Consider the following 17,754-nt stretch of genomic DNA (forward strand, 5'->3'; position numbering starts at 1 on the left):
TTTTTTAAATGATTGAAAAATACAAACAAAGTTAAAAATAAAATGTCTGGACAAATTACAGTAATTAAGTATTCAGTTTTGCGCATTAACTTATTTTGCACGTTTTTACACATTCTTACAACTTTCACCTGTTGGACAATAACAGCTGAAAAAAATCCAAAGGAAAAATATTAAATAATATTTTGAATTACAGTAAAGAGACAGATTTGTGTCCGGACACAAAGATTATTTATATATATACACACAACACACACACACACACACACACACACACACACAGTATATATCAGAAAATAACAAAATATATTATTTAAATTATAATATTATATAGAAATAATAATACATGTATATATTTACTGTATATGTGTATATATACATTTATTATTATTATTATTATGTAGTGTTACGATTTAAATAATACAAAATATATATTTTCTGAAATGAGTGGAAGGTTAAAAAATACAAAGTTAAAAGTTAATCATCTGGACGGTTTACAGTAATTAAGTACTTTATGCATTAGCTTAATTCGCACGTTTGAGAATTGCAAATTTCACCTGACAGTTTTCTTACAAGTTTCACCTAACAGACAATAAAACAGTTGAAAAAAATCAAATGGCAAAATATGAAATAATATTCTGAATTCAAAACACAATACAGATACATATTAAACTTATCTTGCAAGATGGACAATAAAATTGGTGGAAAAATCCCATAGACTTGGAGGGACATGATCCATATATAAAGACCAGAATATTATAGAGGTTATTTTTTATTTTGGCTAGTAAGCAACCATCCAGAGCCCCCTGGCAACCACCTAGCAACCATTCAGAACACCTGAACAATCAAACACCTATGTGCTAAAAAACTCAGAACATCTTAGCAACCGCATAACAATACGGTTACTTAATTAAGTTACAACACTAAAGCATCGTGGCAGCAAATTTTGCATGGACAAGCACCCCCTTTATTTTCTTAGTAAAATGTAAAATTCTAGTTTTAAGCTTGCATTGTGTCTTCTTTGTATAACTTGAGTGAAACTGTTTAAGCCTCTAGTAATTCCTGTAAGATATGAAGTGGGTGTAGCTGTTATTGGTGGATTTCTAGACGCTGTGCTCACCATGCACACACAAAGACTGAGTTGACACAAAGTCTGGGTGATTTCTTAGAGGTTCTCTATACACTAATGAAAGTGGCCAGGATAATAGCATACACAAAGCATCTGTCTACCCCCAGCAGTCTGCACTGAAGGAGACTTCAATAAGTCATACAGAATAAGGCATACCTTGAGAGTGACGTTACTGTCCTAAAATATTCCAGGTGTTTTTTTTTGTTTTTTTTTTGGCCTTGATGAAAAATGTCACCTACAGGTCACCTCAAGAAGTGAATGTAAATAACTTTTGTGTGCCGGCCATTAAGAGAAAACATTCATTATGATTTCTGTTGTGTAAAATACAGTATATGTCTTGTGCCCTGCAGGAATTTGTTCGACACTTCCATGTGCTGTTAGCAGAGGGTACCTGCGCCACACAGGAAGCTATCCGACGGTACCTGTGCCAGATGGATCTCGCTCCTGAAGGGTTCCAAGTGGGCCGTACCATGGTACTATCAACCTTCAGTATCTGACAGTGAAAGAACTTAATTAAGTTTCCACAGTAAAACCCCCAGAGCCTTTTCTAATGTCTTTGGGATGACACATACCGTCCTTTTATGATTCTCTTTGTTGGAAATGTATTGCAAGCATATGTCACGTTCCTTCATTTACGAGTACACGTATGGCAGGTGTTCCTCCGTGAAGTGGAGCGACAGCGGCTGCAAGACCTTCTCCATCAGGAGGTACTGCATCGGATCATTAATCTTCAGCGTCGTTTCAGAGCTCTTCTAGAAAGAAAGAACTTCCTCAGAATGAGACAAGCTGCCTGCCAGATACAGGTATGTCCACTGACATCACCTAAAGACAGACTAAACCTGCTAAAAGTCCAATAATGGCAATAATGTTTTTTTTAAAAAAATAACAATGTTAGAATTTGTTTGGAAGGGGTTTGTAGTTATATTGTGTTTTGCTTTTGCTGATATAACAGTAATCTTTCTAAAATATGTTTGTGAATAAGCCTTAAACAAAATGTACCATCATATTCATAGTGTCCAACAAATTACCATAGTTACAACAGTTATTGCTTATGTGAAATTATAAATATTGTATAATTGTTGTATATTAATATCCCCACAGAAATGGAAAACCTGGAAAAATCAGGGATTGAAAAGTTTAGTTGAAAAATGTTTCATCAGCTAGAAATATCTTTTTGTGAGTGCAGTCTCTTTGAGATTATTTTTAAAAATCATGAATGACTGGAAAAATGGGGAACACTGTCAGTGGTATTTTGCCAAAAGATTGGTAACCATGCTACAATGAAATGCACTTTCTAGTCCCCAGAGGGAAGTTTGTCTTGGACTCATGGTCTGTATGCATAAACAATGACTTGTCATTCCCCTTACAATCATAAATAAAAGCAGTACATAATAAAAGTACATAAATTATCTAACAATACAACTGTAACAAAAAAAAAAAAATACTGAGGAGCCTTTTTTGTAAGGAACTTAAATAGTGTGATGGAGTACATACAGAAATAAGGCATTTTTACTAAATATTTTAAGTGAATTCTTTGTAGTGTCAAATGTTCAAGAAAACAAAACAATTCTTTATAAATACAGATAGTGTGTGTTTACTTTTTCACAATGGTTCTATAGGACAGTAATTAATGCTTTTGATGATTTTGATGTCTTGGCATCTTCTTATTTTAAATCATTTTGAAATAATTAATTTAGTGTTTATTTAATAATAATAATATATTCAATATTTAAAAATGTAGTTATTTAGTAAAAGTAAAATTTTTGAATACACAAAAATGTGTTAAATAAATATTTTTTTCTTTTCTATTTATTTTTTAAATGTTTTTCACGACAGAGTAATTCAACTAAAGCTGTATTCATTTAATCTTAGCATGTGCTGTGCTGTGTTGTCTCATATTATAGAACTGGTGGAGGAGCTGTCAGTCTGTGCAGAGGGATAACATTCGTGTCCAGCAGAGGGCAGCACTCTGTATCCAGTCAGCCTGGAGAGGCTTTAGAGAGAGGCGTATACTCTCACTCTGGAGGGAAGCAGTCGTGGATATCCAGAGAAGCTGGAGGCTGTATCGACGGGGCCGAGCAGCCCTCAGGATCCAGACTGCTTGGAGGAGGTACAGGGCCAGAGAGCTCTACCTTCAGCAACATGAGATCACCATCCACCTGCAAGCAGCAAGTAGAGGCTATCTTGCGAGGCAGAGGTACGCTACTGCCCTTTCTATACTGACCTGCTAAAGCAGGGGTTCTCAACGGGGACAGTACCGCCCCCCCAGTGGGCATTCAAAGGATGCCAGGGGGCACTGAGAGCAAATTAGTAGAGAGGCAGATGTTAGGTTATAAATGGGGGGCATTTATCGGTCATATTAATAAAATCTATTGTCAAGTTTCGGTTTGCATTAAAATGTTTATCTAGACCCCATTATATGGGTTGGAATGCATTTGTACCGTGGTTCATCTGATTCTGAAATCTAGCAACGCACCTGAAGTATCTGGTTTAGCAGCGTCCAATAGACAGGTGTAGTCACAACCTCCTCTAATGCACCTGTATGGCTCTGTAGATGGATAAGCAGGTGCGTTTTTACTCACAGAATGGTCTCGAGCTCTTAAACATGCACCTCTGATCATTGCAGCGCTGTGAGAACCAGTGAGGAGCACGGCGCGAGACGCGGAAACCATTTAAATTCAGCACAGAATTCTACATCACCACCCTTGAATTTACTAAAGTAACACTAACTTTACTTTAGGCAGAAATAGATTCATAATACATATTAACATATCACTTCTTCAGCTCTATTAAATTTGTCATAGGCTACATTAGTGGAGTGAGGGAGTATAATAAATGTTCGTTACAACTTTTAAATGTTTATATTTTGTATTTATCCACCCAGGAATCTAAGCTTTTTATTACACCTGAGTTCTTACTGGTAGCCTGTCAAGCTGAAATCTGACATTTATTCAACATTGGAATTACATAAGCACTTAGCTCAAAGTGCAGTTTGCTTAGAAAGATAGGAATTGTTTTAAAGTGCTAGTCTTATAGCATACTTTGTGTTTGAAGCTTGTTTGCTGATCTTTGATGTTATTTATTTGTAATTTGTTCACTGTGCATCCTGTCTTGGAACCAAAGAGGTAGACCTTTACCAAATCCAATGTTCTTATGGGATGCTTTCAAATTTTCAGATTTAGAGAACTTCAAGAGCAGAGGTTAAAAAGCGCTCCGCTGCCAAATGGACAAACTAGCCCATTAACAGAAGAGGAGAAGCGCAGAGTCATGGGTTTCGATCTAAGTATGTGGGAAAACTCCTACGAGGAGCAAGACAGGAACACGCAACCCCTCACTGGTGCAATTGAAGTATCTGGAAGTGATACACCAAGAGAAACTTTGGAAGAGTTGGAGCCGGAGACGAAAGGGGATTATGTGCAACCAACATCTGAAGTGACAATCCGAGAGCGACCTCGGACTCTAGAGGACCCCAATCAAAGGACACGGGCCAAACGGGAGAGTCGACGAATGCGAGAACTAGAGCAGGCCAAATTTAGCTTGGAACTTCTTAAGGTGCGGTCCACCGGTGGAGCATCTCCATCGGAAGAGAGACGCTGGTCGATGGAGCTGGTCAGTGAGATTGCTCATACTCCTCTGGGTACCCCAGACAGCCAGAGCTCCAAAGGCAGCTTTGAGCTACTCAATATAGACGACTATCTCAAAGACAGGGCACCTTCTGCTGAACCGGAAGACCTTGGTTCTCCTTTGTCTGTGCCGGAGCAGCATGATGTATTTCCCAACATTCACAAGCCCGTTTTGCCCTCTGACTTTCCGGAAACTATTGTCTTGTCCGAACCCACTAGCAAACCAGAAGCTCCCAGAATGCCAAACTCTCTCCCAACCTTCTACACCCCTCCATCAGAAAGAAGCTCTCTATTTGTGAAGTCTTGTATAGAATCTGCCACTCCACGTCCTGTTGGCTCCGGTAAGCCTGTGAAGGACAAGGAGTCCAATCGCAGGCCAGTGGTTGTGGTCATTAGTATGCATAAGGAGACCTTGTTAAATGAATCAGATGCAAAGCCTCCAGAGGTCCGAGACAGTGCCGCCCAAACAAGTGAGCCGCCCAGTCCAGCACAGCCCAGCAGCGACAGTCTTTATGTGCTGGAAAAGCTCGAGAAACTTAACGAGGAGAAGGAAGAGCGACAGAAACATCAGCAGCAGCAAAATGAAAAGGAGATGATGGTGCAGATCCGTCAACAGAAGCACATCCTGGAAGAACAACGAAAGTATTTCGCCCAATATGAATGGGAGATGTTTGAGAAGCAGAGATTTGAGGCTCTGCAAAGGATTGAGCAGAGCAGACAAGACAGTTCTGGAGGAAAGCAAGTCATGGACATAGGTCTTGCTCCCATAGCCCAGCCAGAGCCTGACCTCACCTCCCAACCTCAGGTCCCAGGAAATGAAGTTGCTCCTTCAATATTCAAAGACCAACCAAAGGACACCCTAAAGGTACCTGATGGGTGGGCACCAAAATTGACACTGGAGTCTAGAGGGGATGAAACCAGAAAGAGAATAACTAAGAAGCTGTCCACTCAGAAAGCCAACATTAACATGACTGAGAGGTCTGGAAACATATTCTTTTCTCCAAAGACCAAGGTTTCCCTCTCGAAGTAAGTGGTGATCATTTTGTGACCTCTCTAAACAGGGTAGAGGGTACCAGTTGTCTGAACATTATTGTACATATTGTACATACAGTTGGGCACGAGTAGGGGTGTACCGATTGATTGGCCACCGATCTAAATCGGCCAATCTTTGTTTTAAATCTGCGATTTAAGATTCAGGGCCGATCTTTTTTTTCAATTGCAACATGCACGAAATCACACCAACTGCTACTCAAATAAATGAGTTCTTGGTCAGCCCTCAAAGCATGACATTGCGGCCACTGGAGGGTGAGTTTTTGGCATTTCTAACCATTCCCAAATTTAAACTTTCTGACATGCTGTAATTCAAATAAATTTGCTTTTGTGTTTTAAAAATGTAAATGAATTACATGTTTTGAATTGTAAAGATGCCCAGTTATTTCGGTGGTAATTCTGACGTGCTGTACCATTAGACATGGATAGGACAAAGATAGTCATCGGATGCATAAATGAATTAAACAACAAAATAAACATGCAAATACAAATCTGATACATTATATAACGTGAGTTGTGGCAGTCAGATGGTGTGTGGAGCGATAGAGACAGTTTGAGTAATCATGCGCACGCTCTGTTTCACTCCCCCAGCATGTGCGCTCAAACGTGTGCTCTCAATCTCTCATCAGTCACTCATCCCAGCGCTATTTTGTGAGAACCCCAATTTCAATTGGATATATACTGTATGTTTGTCACAAACCACTGATAACAGCAAGAACAGTTTTACCTTCAACAGCGGCTTTATGCAGTTGCTTAATAATTAGTGATGTGCAGCAAAGGGCTCTTTATAAAGAAAAATCGGTGATCGGATTAGTATCGGCCGATCACAATATTAAAATATCAGTGATCAGTATCAGCCTCAAATTTCCTGATTGGTGCACCACTAGGCACGATCTTACTTAGATCTTGGTACTTGAGTACTCAAAAGTAAAAGCAATAATCGATCATGAAACAATGATCGCTAATGTTCATGCATTACATGACTAAATTCTAAATGTAATAACTAAACTAACGTGTCAAAAAGAGGCCTTATTTTTAATTTTGTGATTATGTTGTGATTTTTGGCAGTGCCTTTTAACACATTCTTTAAAGTAATTATTTTCAACATTACACAGCCTATTAAACACGATGGTTACGGCTACTATGTTCAAGCCAATTGTGGTTTGAAAATACACGGTACAGCCAGCTGCGACGAATATTGTGCTACGCGCTTAAGATGATAACAGCTACCTGTAGGAAAAGAAGGGAGACGATGCCTTGAATTGGCCAATGAGTCTTCACATAATGACAATATATATAGCCTTATGTTTTGATTATGCCGTTTCTTGTACTTGTAACAGGTTGTTATAACAGTCTATAATAATGAATATGCGAGGCACTGAAATGCAACGGCCAAAGACATCCATCGGACATGCTATACATGTCTTTTCTAAACAATGAAGGATTGTTACAAATGATTAATAAAAGCTTAAAGTACTCAAGACTAAAGTTTTCTGAAGCCATACAATAGCTTTGTGTTAGGAACAACGTGGAGTTCATTTCAAAACTTTCAAATGCTCAACGATCGCCCACGATAATTAAAGATTTTTGCAGTTTTTGCCTCAAACCTAGTGTGAATCTTAAAGGTGCACTCAGTAATTTTTTGAAGTGTCAAAGTGATTTACACTGGCTTACACTGACACCTAGTGGCCTGGATGCTGCATCATTCAAAAAAGCATTTGTCAGTTACCAGTGCCATTGTAGAAATTCACTCTGCACAGTAAACCAAGATTAATTTAATCCATGAATTAAAGTGTCCAATAAAAGGGCAGTTATTGAGATTAAGAAAGTAGTCTTCAGATGGTCATGTGATCCAAACATGGCTGCCCCCATGTGGGCACCCCTGCCCCATGTAGAATAAAAGAGCTTTTATAAAGTAACTGATATGACTGAACTCTTCATCTCACATGAGTGCTCATGATTTTATACATATGTTTCAAAATTACTATATATTTCTTTAGAAGTAAAACTTTTTAAATGAGGAAAACAATTACTGAGTGCACCTTTAAGACATCGTATATGAATGTGCACAATAATTAATTTATGTTTTAGAGTTACGGTGGAGGGGTACATTTTGATTGAACAATAACTTGTATCTTGTTCTGTGCCTCAGAAAAAAAAGTTATTGACTTGAAGTATAGTGGACAAAGTGGTTTACTTTCATGAAGCTTCTTTTGGTACTAGTTGTGTGTTCCATGAAAGAAATAAAGTTGCATAGGTTTGGAACGACATGAGGGTGAGTAATGATGACAGAATTACAATTTTTGAGTCCTTTAACCTCTTGACTTTGTTTTAGCATCGATAAGGACTTAGCCAATCAAGGGAAAACACCAGGAGTCCAGAATGAAATAACCCTCTTGGATTACAAATCAACTAAGGGTCGTGAGGTGAGACAAACATGTTTCATTGGCAGTCACATTTGATACTTTAAGTCATGGCAGATTTTAAATAGCCTTTCACAATCCACACAAGTCTTTTTTTATTATATGTATATTATTATATACATATAATATTCAATGTTTTCTTTGTTATTTGTGTACATTTGTTTTGGAAGTCTTTCTGTGTTAGAATAAGGCCTTGGTGACAACCTGCCCTTGCTGTATGGGGAGCATTTTCACTTGTGTTATTATCATTTGGTTGATTAGGTCGGCCGACCAGGTCATAAAAAAGCCCACATGGCACGGACACGCTCTGACTTCCTGACCCGTGGTTCAAACGCCCTGGGTGAGGGGGAGTCAGAGGAAGAGGAGTATGATGAGACCCCTCTGTCTCCTGGCACACCCCTGCCCAAACAGGACTCGGAGGAGAGCACACTAGAAGTTTGTCACAGTGACTCTGAAATGGTAATTGAATGGTCTGAGCTACGCCATGCTGGCCCAGCAGCAAGACTCTATCCAGAAGAACCTGATAGAACGCCTTACTGACCACCTGAAACGCTTCTACCCTCCCTGTCCGATATTCAACCACAGATTCCGAAAAACTTTTTGAGAACTGTTCTCATCTGTGATGGCAAGCACATAGAAATACTATTCACATATATAAGATGCATACTTTTATATTCAATTGCAGATGCAGTTTATATTAGTTGGAAACATTTCAATTAGGGCTGTCAATTATAACAAGTAATCATGATTGGCCTAAGGATATTCTCTCAATATATTTTTTTTTTCCTTTCAAAATGTTGTGAATTCAGTTCTTCAAACACTACAATGTATATATTTATATATATATATCACGCCAAAAAAATCTTAATATCCTTAAAAGAAAGATGAATTAACTAAAAAAAAAAAATCTTATAAGGTATTAAAGGAATATGCCTTCAAGTAATGCTCAGTCGACAGCATTTGTGGCATTATATTTTTTTTTACCACAAAAATTTATTTTGACTCATCCCTCCTTTTCTTGAAAAAAAAAAAAAAGCACAAATCTGGGTTACAGTGAGGCACTTAAAATGGAAGTGAATGGGGGGCCAATCTGTAAAAGTAAAAATACTCACTGTTTTAAAAGTATAGCCACAAGATGTAGACAATATGTGTGTTAACATGATTTTAGTGTGATGAAATTGCATTTTTTTTTTTTGGATTTTTTTGCATTTTTTTTGCATTTTTTGCATTTTTTATCCCCTTTTCTCCCAATTTGGAATGCCCAATTCCCACTACTTAGTAGGTCCTCGTGGTGGCGCGGTTACCTCAATCCGGGTGGCGGAGGACAAGTCTCAGTTGCCTCCGCTTCTGACAGTCAGTCCACGCATCTTAACACGTGGCTCGTTGTGCATGACACCGCAGAGACTCACAGCATGTGGAGGCTCATGCTGTTCTCCACAATCCACGCACAACTTACCACGCGCCCCATTGAGAGCGAGAACCACTAATTTGCGACCACAAGGAGGTTAACCCATGTGACTCTACCCTCCCTAGCATGGGCCAATTTGGTTGCTTAGGAGACCTGGCTGGAGTCACTCAGCACACCCTGTATTCGAACTCGCGACTCCAGGGGTGGTAGTCAGCGTCAATACTCGCTGAGCTACCCAGGCCCCGATAAAATCGCTTTATAACCATTTCTGTGTAAAGTTACAGTAAATTTTGCAAAATGTTGATATGATGATGAAACGTCAACAAAACCTAAAACAATTGTAAAATCAACTTTACAGCTCAAATAATGGATGTTTTTTTTAACAGAAGAATGAATGTAAGTGCTTTTATAAAAGCTTCACTTATCTGTTTTTAAACCATTTAAAAATTGGCCCCATTGACTTGCATTGTAAGTGTCTCACAGTAACCTCAATTTTTGCTTTATTTAAAGAAAAGGAGGGACGAGTCGAAATTTTTTATTTTTTTTGGTAATCAACATTATGCCACAAATGCTGTCGACTGAGCTTAACTTGCATTAAACCTGGAATGTTCCTTAAAGTATTGTTTCCAGAGAAATCTAACAAAGTGTTTAATGATGTTCAAGAAAAACACACATATATATATATATATATATATATATATATGTAGGTATTTATTTTTTATTTTTTTATTTTTATTTTTTTAATGAGATTTATGCTTATAATAATATTGTATTATTTTATATATAATATTTTCTATAATAATAAAAATGCCAATAGGGTAAAAAAATAAAAATAAATAAAATTCAAAGCGAAAACAAGTTTATTTTTCTTGCCACATTGGTTAATATTTTTTTTCTTTTTGTGAGTATTAAACTCATCAAATTTTGTTGACGCAGCGATTTTCCATTAAAAAATGTCTAAATATCCTTAAAAGAAAGATTAATTTATTTAAAGCAAAATGAAATAAGATATTAAGTCTTGTTTTCAGAGAAATATATCCAAATGTTTAATGTTTATGCTTAAAGCAAGAAAAAAACAATTGGCCAATGAGGTAAGAAAAATAAACTACATTTATTTTGCTTTCTTCATCTAAATTTTGTTAATGTTTTCTGAAAACAAAACTTAATATCTTGTCATTTAGCTTCTCGAGTAAACGTGACTAAATGTGTGATATTTAGTTAATTTTACTGGAATACAAGACCAAAATACTGAGTAAAAAGTTTATTTATTTATTTGCAGTGAATGCATTCAGTTTACCTCTCCAAGAAAGACAACAAAATATCAAAGTATGTGTAAAAGATGATTTATTGATGTCATTGTGGGGACTTTTGCACTGAATAATTACATTTCACTTAAAAAAAAATCGCAGGTGTTATTATTTTGACCATCACACAGAACAGAATGAAATAGTATAATGTCAGATTAGGTCGGGGCAATCGAGTTCTTCAATTTAACTGTGTTAAACGTGTAATTAGTGTGCTTAATGTGTTAACTTTGACAGCCCTAATTTTAATTCATTTTCAACCAACACAGAAGTCTAGATACTAAAACATTTTATTCAGAACATACAGTATGTCATTGGTGACTTCATCAGTACATTGGCACAACAGCCCGCCACACAGATTTGGATGTCTTCCAGCGGAAGTTTGCTTTTCTCTCCAGATTTACAAAGGCATCTCACGTAACCATTAACCCATGGCCCTCTTCACTATCTGACCACTGTACTTGCCTAGACATAACAGCTGTGCTAGTTATAGGATGCTTCAACTCTACCAAGACTGTGAGATCCTGCTTTCTACACAGCCGCCTTGGATAACGATCATTGCATGCTTTAGTATCTATCTCTTTCTCCTACTCTTCAGTACTACTCACCAAGGTTGAGACCATGGACCTGTCATGGCATCTGTTTTAATCATTAATTCTCTTCTGTTCATTTCTTTCTCTGTAGCTGTCTTTATGTGCTGTAATAATGACTCTTCCCAGTCTTTTGATATTCAGTCATCATCTAACTTAAGTGAAATGCTTCAATGTTTATAAGATGTTGTCAGTTTTTCCACCCTCGTAGGTTATAAGTCACGTGATATCAGTAAAGTTCTGTTTCATTGTCTGCCTCTGGTTTTAGTTCATTGGAGTTGAAGAAATTGATTTAACCACTTCAAACTATATTAAGGAACAACACATGTTCCCACTCCTTTTGCCCATTTAAATTTTTTTAATGACACTAAATACCAACAAATAATGGCTGAAGTAAAAGGAAGAGACAAAGTCTCTATTTAATGGTATAGTTCAGTCCAGAAAATGAGATTAGTCATCATGTATTCACCCTTATGTTGTTCCAACCCCATATGACTTTCTTTCTTCCAGAGATGTTTAGAAGAATTTTCACTCTGATCTTTTCCAGACAGTGAAAGCATACAGCTACTACGGGTTGTCAAGCTAAAAAAATTATTAAAAAGCTCCATTAAAGTTTTACACTATTTTTGAAATATAACTTTCTGAAATATTTCAGTGCATTTTCAAATATGCCAAACAAAGACAATATTTGAAAATGTGAAAATGATTTCTGACCTCATCAGTGAATAACGCCTTAAGTTTAGGCCTGTTCCACAAAAAAGCTATTGTATCGCATGTATTACAAAGACTTTGAATATAGTGTACAATTCCACATTTTGAATATTGTGGGAAAAATGTTTTGGGTTTCATATATTGTACACAATACTGTCTTTTAGCTGTCCACAGCCAGTGAAGAACAGAAAAACATTTATAAAGCCATGTTATCCGGAGACCTGGGCAAAATTGACACCATGAGGAAGAACTCTGGAGATGGAAGGTATTTATTTTATTTTTTTGACACATTAGTTGTTATATAAGGTCAAATTCCAATTAAGACAAGTAATCTTACTGTCAATATTATTATACCAGTTTTCTCTTCGATGAAAATGTGTTGATACATTTTATGCTTTTAAAAACTCAAAGCACCATAGAAGTCTATAGTCATAGTATACTGTAGCAAACGTTTGAGAAACAGACCAAATTTAAGTCATTATTCACTAAACATTTTACCTTCCCGCTCTTAAAGGGACAGCTCACCCAAAATAAAAATTCTCTCATCACTCACCCTCATGCCATCCCAGATGTGTATGACTTTTTTTCTATCTACAGAACACAAATTAAGATTTTTAGAAGAATATTTCAGCTCTGTAGGTCCATACAATGCAAGTAAATGGTGACCAAACTTCATAAGCTCATAAAGGCAAATGGTTTCATCCATTTCTTTAGTAGCGATATGATAGGTGTGGGTGAGAAACAGATCAATATTTAAGTCCTTTTTTACTATAAATCTTCAGCTTTTACCAGCCTTGACCAGTAAGTGACGAGATGTATGAAGAATGCAAATCTCCAAAAAAACTAAAAAAAATTGGAAGTGAAAGTGAAAGTGGAGATTTATAGTAAAAGGACTTTAAATATGTATTAATTTCTCACCCACACCTATCATATCGCTTCAGAAGACATTAAATAAACCACTGGAGTCTTATGGATTACATTTGTGCTGCCTTTATGTGCTTTTTTGAGCTTAAAATTCTGGTCACCATTCACTTGAATTGTATGGACCTACAGAGCTGAAATATTCTTCTAAAAATCTTTGTGTTCTGCAGAAGAAAGTAAGTCCTACACATCTGGGATGGCATGAGGGTGAGTAAATGATGAGAGCATTTTCATGTTTGGGTGAACTATTCCTTTAAATCTTTAAATTTTATATTTGTTTTCAATTAAAAAAAAAAGATATGCACAGGTTTGACGGCATATTTAATTGGTTCTCGCATTTGATGTGACTGATCGCAATGCAAGTAGCTAAAAAAAAACAACTGCACATGAGATTATCAGTGAACAACAACTTAAATTTCCATCTGTTCCTCACACAAAGCAATCATGGATTTAGAAGACTTGAAATAGAGCGTATGAGTCATATGGATTACTTTTATGGTGCTTTTTTTTGTCCCTTTTGAAACTTGGCAGTATAAATCGCCACCCACTTTTCTTTGTATGGAAAACAAGCTTTTTGCCAAACATCTGCAAGGAAAGGTAATAATTAAACAGAATTAGTCAGAATAAAATGAGGGGTAGTAAATGAAGGTCCTTTTTTTGTTTTGGGGTGAACTATCCCTTTAAACTAGCTTTCTCCATTTGCACATGTACAAAATTATGTGTAGGGTACGCGGTAAAATGCGTTTCTGGGCAAAGACAAAGCATGGAGAGAAGAAGCCATCGCGAGAGCGGCTGGTGTGTGGCGGTGATACTCTTGAAGGAGACGACGCTGAAACTGCACTTCTAATGGAAGAAGGTGAGATGAAAACTCTTATATTAAACATTTCATGAACATTGAGAACTGATTCAGTTATAAAACCACTGATTTATTCTGTTTTTTTGGAGTAGAGCACCTGTCCCCTCCTCGAAGCCCAGATTTGACCTTACAGAGGGAGTTTAAAGAGAACAAAGATCCGTCCCCAAAAGTGAAGCGTCGACGAAGTGTGAAGATCAGTAATGTGGCTCTAGAGCCCGTCCAGTGGCAGAACGATGCACTGCAGATACTCACATGTGCCAGTGACTACAGGAGCATGAATGACTTCCTCATGAAGAAGGTACACAACTTCTTGAATGGACTACTACTGTACCTTCATACTACTTGTCCTCTCCGTTAAATAACCGTTGATGAGGTAACCTTTTTTTAATCTTATAGATCACTGATTTAGACACAGAAGACAGTAAGAAAGACACAATGGTGGATGTTGTGTTCAAAAAGGCACTGAAGGAGTTCCGCTTGAATATCTTCAACTCCTACTCCACAGCTTTAGCTGTAAGTATCTAATAAAACCCTTAATAAGATGTTTTCACCCCCAATGACTTCACATCATTTAAAGGCATACTTCACCTAAAAATTAAACTTTTGTTATCATTTACTCACCCTCATATTGTTTCAAACCCAAGTGAACTGTCTTTAACAATGCAAAATACAATGAGACTTACTCTTTGGTCTATGTGTAGATGGACGATGGAAAGAGCATTCGTTATAAGGATCTCTACGCCCTCTTTGAGCAAATCCTGGAGAAGAACATGCGTCTGGAGCAGAGGGACTGGAGCGAGTCGCCGGTGAAAGTCTGGGTCAACACATTCAAAGTGTTCCTGGATGAGTTCATGACAGAGCATAAACCTCTGGACAGCAGCGTGAGCAAGGTACATTTCTACATTTTTGGTTTGTATGGTCAACCGCCCAAATGTTAATATCTTCCAAGGTGGTCTACAAGCCCCAACCAGCTTGACCAAGATGGTCTACCTGGTCAACCAGCTGATCAACAATCTAGACCATTTTGGACCAACTAATGACCATAAAAGTCATTGGAACAGCTTGAAACTATGGATTATTTAACCAAATTATGGAGGTATTTAAGGGACAGAGTTTAATAGATAAATAATTAATGAAATGATTAAATTTATCATGGAATGTTGAAATCAATAAATAAAAGTACAATGCAATGTGAGCATAAAAAAATAACAAGTGATGTTTTTAATTATATATGTAAAATGAAAAATTTATGAAATACACACACCACCTAAAATACGCATGCACATTTGCACAGCACAACAAAATAAGCAAAGCAAATAAAAGCTGAAAACACAATGGAAATAAACCATAGAGCAACAAAATTAAGCCACAACACAATGAAAAAGCTCCAACACAATGAAATTAAACCACAATGCAACAAAATTGAGCCACAACACAACAAAAAAGCAACAGCACAACAATATTAAGCCACAACACAACAATATTAAGCCATAACACAACGAAACTAAGCCTTATCTTTTCTGATAATTTAGTTGTGTTGCGGCTTAATTTCATTGTGTTTTCAGCTTTTACTTGCTTTGCCAATTTTGTTGTGTTGTGCACGCCTGGGTCACCGTAAAATAGCACGTGAAATACACATACCAGGCAAAAATAACTTGAAATGAATTACAGAGGACAAAATAAATATATATAATGAAATAATTACATTGTTGAGAAAAAGCATTTGCCCACATCCTGATTTCTTCTATTTTTGTGTATATCTCATATTAAATTGTTTCAAAAATTCAAACAAAATCTAACATAAAACAAAGGCAATCTGAGTAAACACAAAATACAGTTTTTAAATAATAATGTTATTTATTGAAGCAAACTGGGCCTGTGTGAAAAAGTATTTAAATCCCCAAATCTATTAAACTGCATTCATAATGGGGTTCAGCTGTACAAGACACACCCAGGCCTGATTACTGCCAGCCCTGTTCAATCAAATCAACACCTAAATAGAAATTTTCAGCAGCATGAAGTTGGCTAAAAGGTCTCACCCAGTAGCACACTATGCCAAGGTCAAAATAAATTCCAGAAATGATGAGGAAAAAGGTGATTGAAATACATTAGTCTGGGAAGGGTTCCAAAGCTATTTCAAAGGCTCTGGGACTCCAAAGAATCACAGTGAGAGCCATAATCTCCAAATGGAGAAAACTTGGCACAGTAGTGAACCTTCCCAGAAGTGGCCGACCATCCAAAATTCATTAAAGAGCACAGCGATGACTCATCCAGGAAGTCACAAAAAAGCCAAATACAACATTTAAGGAACTGCAGGCCTCTCTCGCATCAATAAAGGTCACTGTTCATGACTCTATCAGAAAGACACCGCCCAAAAATGGCATCCATGGAAGAGTGGCGAGGCGAAAACCACTGCTAACCCAGAAGAACATTAAGGCTCATCTGAATTTTTGCCAAAACACACCTTGATGATCCTCAAACCTTTTGGGAGAATGTTCTGTGGACTGATGAGTCAAAAGTGGAACTGTTTGGAAGACGGGGGTCCCGTTACATCTGGTGTAAAGAACGTCATACCTACAGTCAAGCATGGTGGTGGTAGTGTGATGGTGTGGGGATGATTTGCTGCTTCAGGCCCAGGGCGACTTGCAATAATTGAATTCATCAACATGAATTCTGCTCTCAACCAGAAAATCCTAAAGGAGAACGTCCGGTCATCAGTCCATGAGTTGTAGCTCAAGCGCAACTGGATTATGCATCAAGACAGTGATCCAAAGCACAGGAGTAAGTCCACCTCTGAATGTCTCAAAAGAAGCTAAATTAAAGTTTTACAGTGGCCTAGTCAAAGTCCTGACTTGAACCCGATTGAGATGCTGTGGCAGGACCTTAAACGGGCAGTTCATGCTTGAAAACCCTCCAATGTGGCTGAACTAACTCAGTTCTGCAAAGAGTGGGCCAAAATTCCACCACAGTGTTGTGAAAGACTGATCGTCAGTTATCGAAAGCATTTGGTTGCAGTTGTTGCTGCTAAAGGTGGCACAACCAGCTATTAAGTTTAAGGGGGCAGTTATATATCGTTTGAAGATCTAAAACAATTTAGTATTGAAAATACACAAAAATAGAAGAAATCAGGAAGGGGCAAATAATTTTTCACAGAACTGTGAGTACATAATGATAATTTAGTCAGTAAATATAAGTATAATCCAATTATAGAAGTGAATACAATTATTTATTTATATAAAATATAAAATGATAAAATATGATGTGAAATACGCATATTACGTAAAATATGCCTTGAAATGAAATACAGCAGACAAAATAAAACAAATAAATATATCATGAGGTAATTAAATGTATCATAACATTTATCAGTCAATAAATAAAAGTATAATCAAAAGTAGAGCCTGACCGATATGGGTTTTTTGAGACCGATACCGATTTTAGAGGGGGGGAATTCACGATTACCGATATGGTGGCCGATATAGCAAATTTGAGCTGGAATGAAACAGGCCTTTTCTATGAGGATTGTGCACCAATTTTGCACCTATATGACTATGCAAAGCTACTCCGAAGGCTGCTTTCTTAAATATTTTTATCAAAGAATATTTAACATTATTATTATACATTGTCAACAAATTCTAGAAATGAACACTGAGAAAATAAAAATAAATATAAATACAATAAATAGCTTAAAAAACATCAGTACTGTATGTTCAATATCAGTCAGTTGTGACCATTTAAATAA

The 17,754-nt window shown here is 37.0% G+C and overlaps 1 protein-coding gene across 2 annotated transcripts in view; it reads left to right on the plus strand.

The window, feature by feature from the left end:
• LOC127441974 (unconventional myosin-IXAa-like) overlaps nucleotides 1–17,754 on the plus strand; it is a 229,018-nt gene that overhangs the window by 181,263 nt on the left and 30,001 nt on the right. Inside the window, exons 23-33 of one of the 2 annotated variants that reach the window (XM_051699623.1) lie at nucleotides 1,477–1,599; nucleotides 1,780–1,929; nucleotides 3,031–3,323; nucleotides 4,303–5,775; nucleotides 8,135–8,225; nucleotides 8,484–8,681; nucleotides 12,400–12,500; nucleotides 13,882–14,012; nucleotides 14,105–14,310; nucleotides 14,409–14,525; nucleotides 14,714–14,902. In XM_051699623.1, coding sequence (XP_051555583.1) covers nucleotides 1,477–1,599; nucleotides 1,780–1,929; nucleotides 3,031–3,323; nucleotides 4,303–5,775; nucleotides 8,135–8,225; nucleotides 8,484–8,681; nucleotides 12,400–12,500; nucleotides 13,882–14,012; nucleotides 14,105–14,310; nucleotides 14,409–14,525; nucleotides 14,714–14,902 — 3,072 coding nt within the window. Of the gene's footprint in view, nucleotides 1–1,476; nucleotides 1,600–1,779; nucleotides 1,930–3,030; nucleotides 3,324–4,302; nucleotides 5,776–8,134; nucleotides 8,226–8,483; nucleotides 8,682–12,399; nucleotides 12,501–13,881; nucleotides 14,013–14,097; nucleotides 14,311–14,408; nucleotides 14,526–14,713; nucleotides 14,903–17,754 lie in introns of both variants that reach the window. The other variant, XM_051699711.1, reaches the window with a different exon arrangement.

Source organism: Myxocyprinus asiaticus, chromosome 1, assembly GCF_019703515.2.
Source record: "Myxocyprinus asiaticus isolate MX2 ecotype Aquarium Trade chromosome 1, UBuf_Myxa_2, whole genome shotgun sequence".
Taxonomy (NCBI): domain Eukaryota; kingdom Metazoa; phylum Chordata; class Actinopteri; order Cypriniformes; family Catostomidae; genus Myxocyprinus; species Myxocyprinus asiaticus.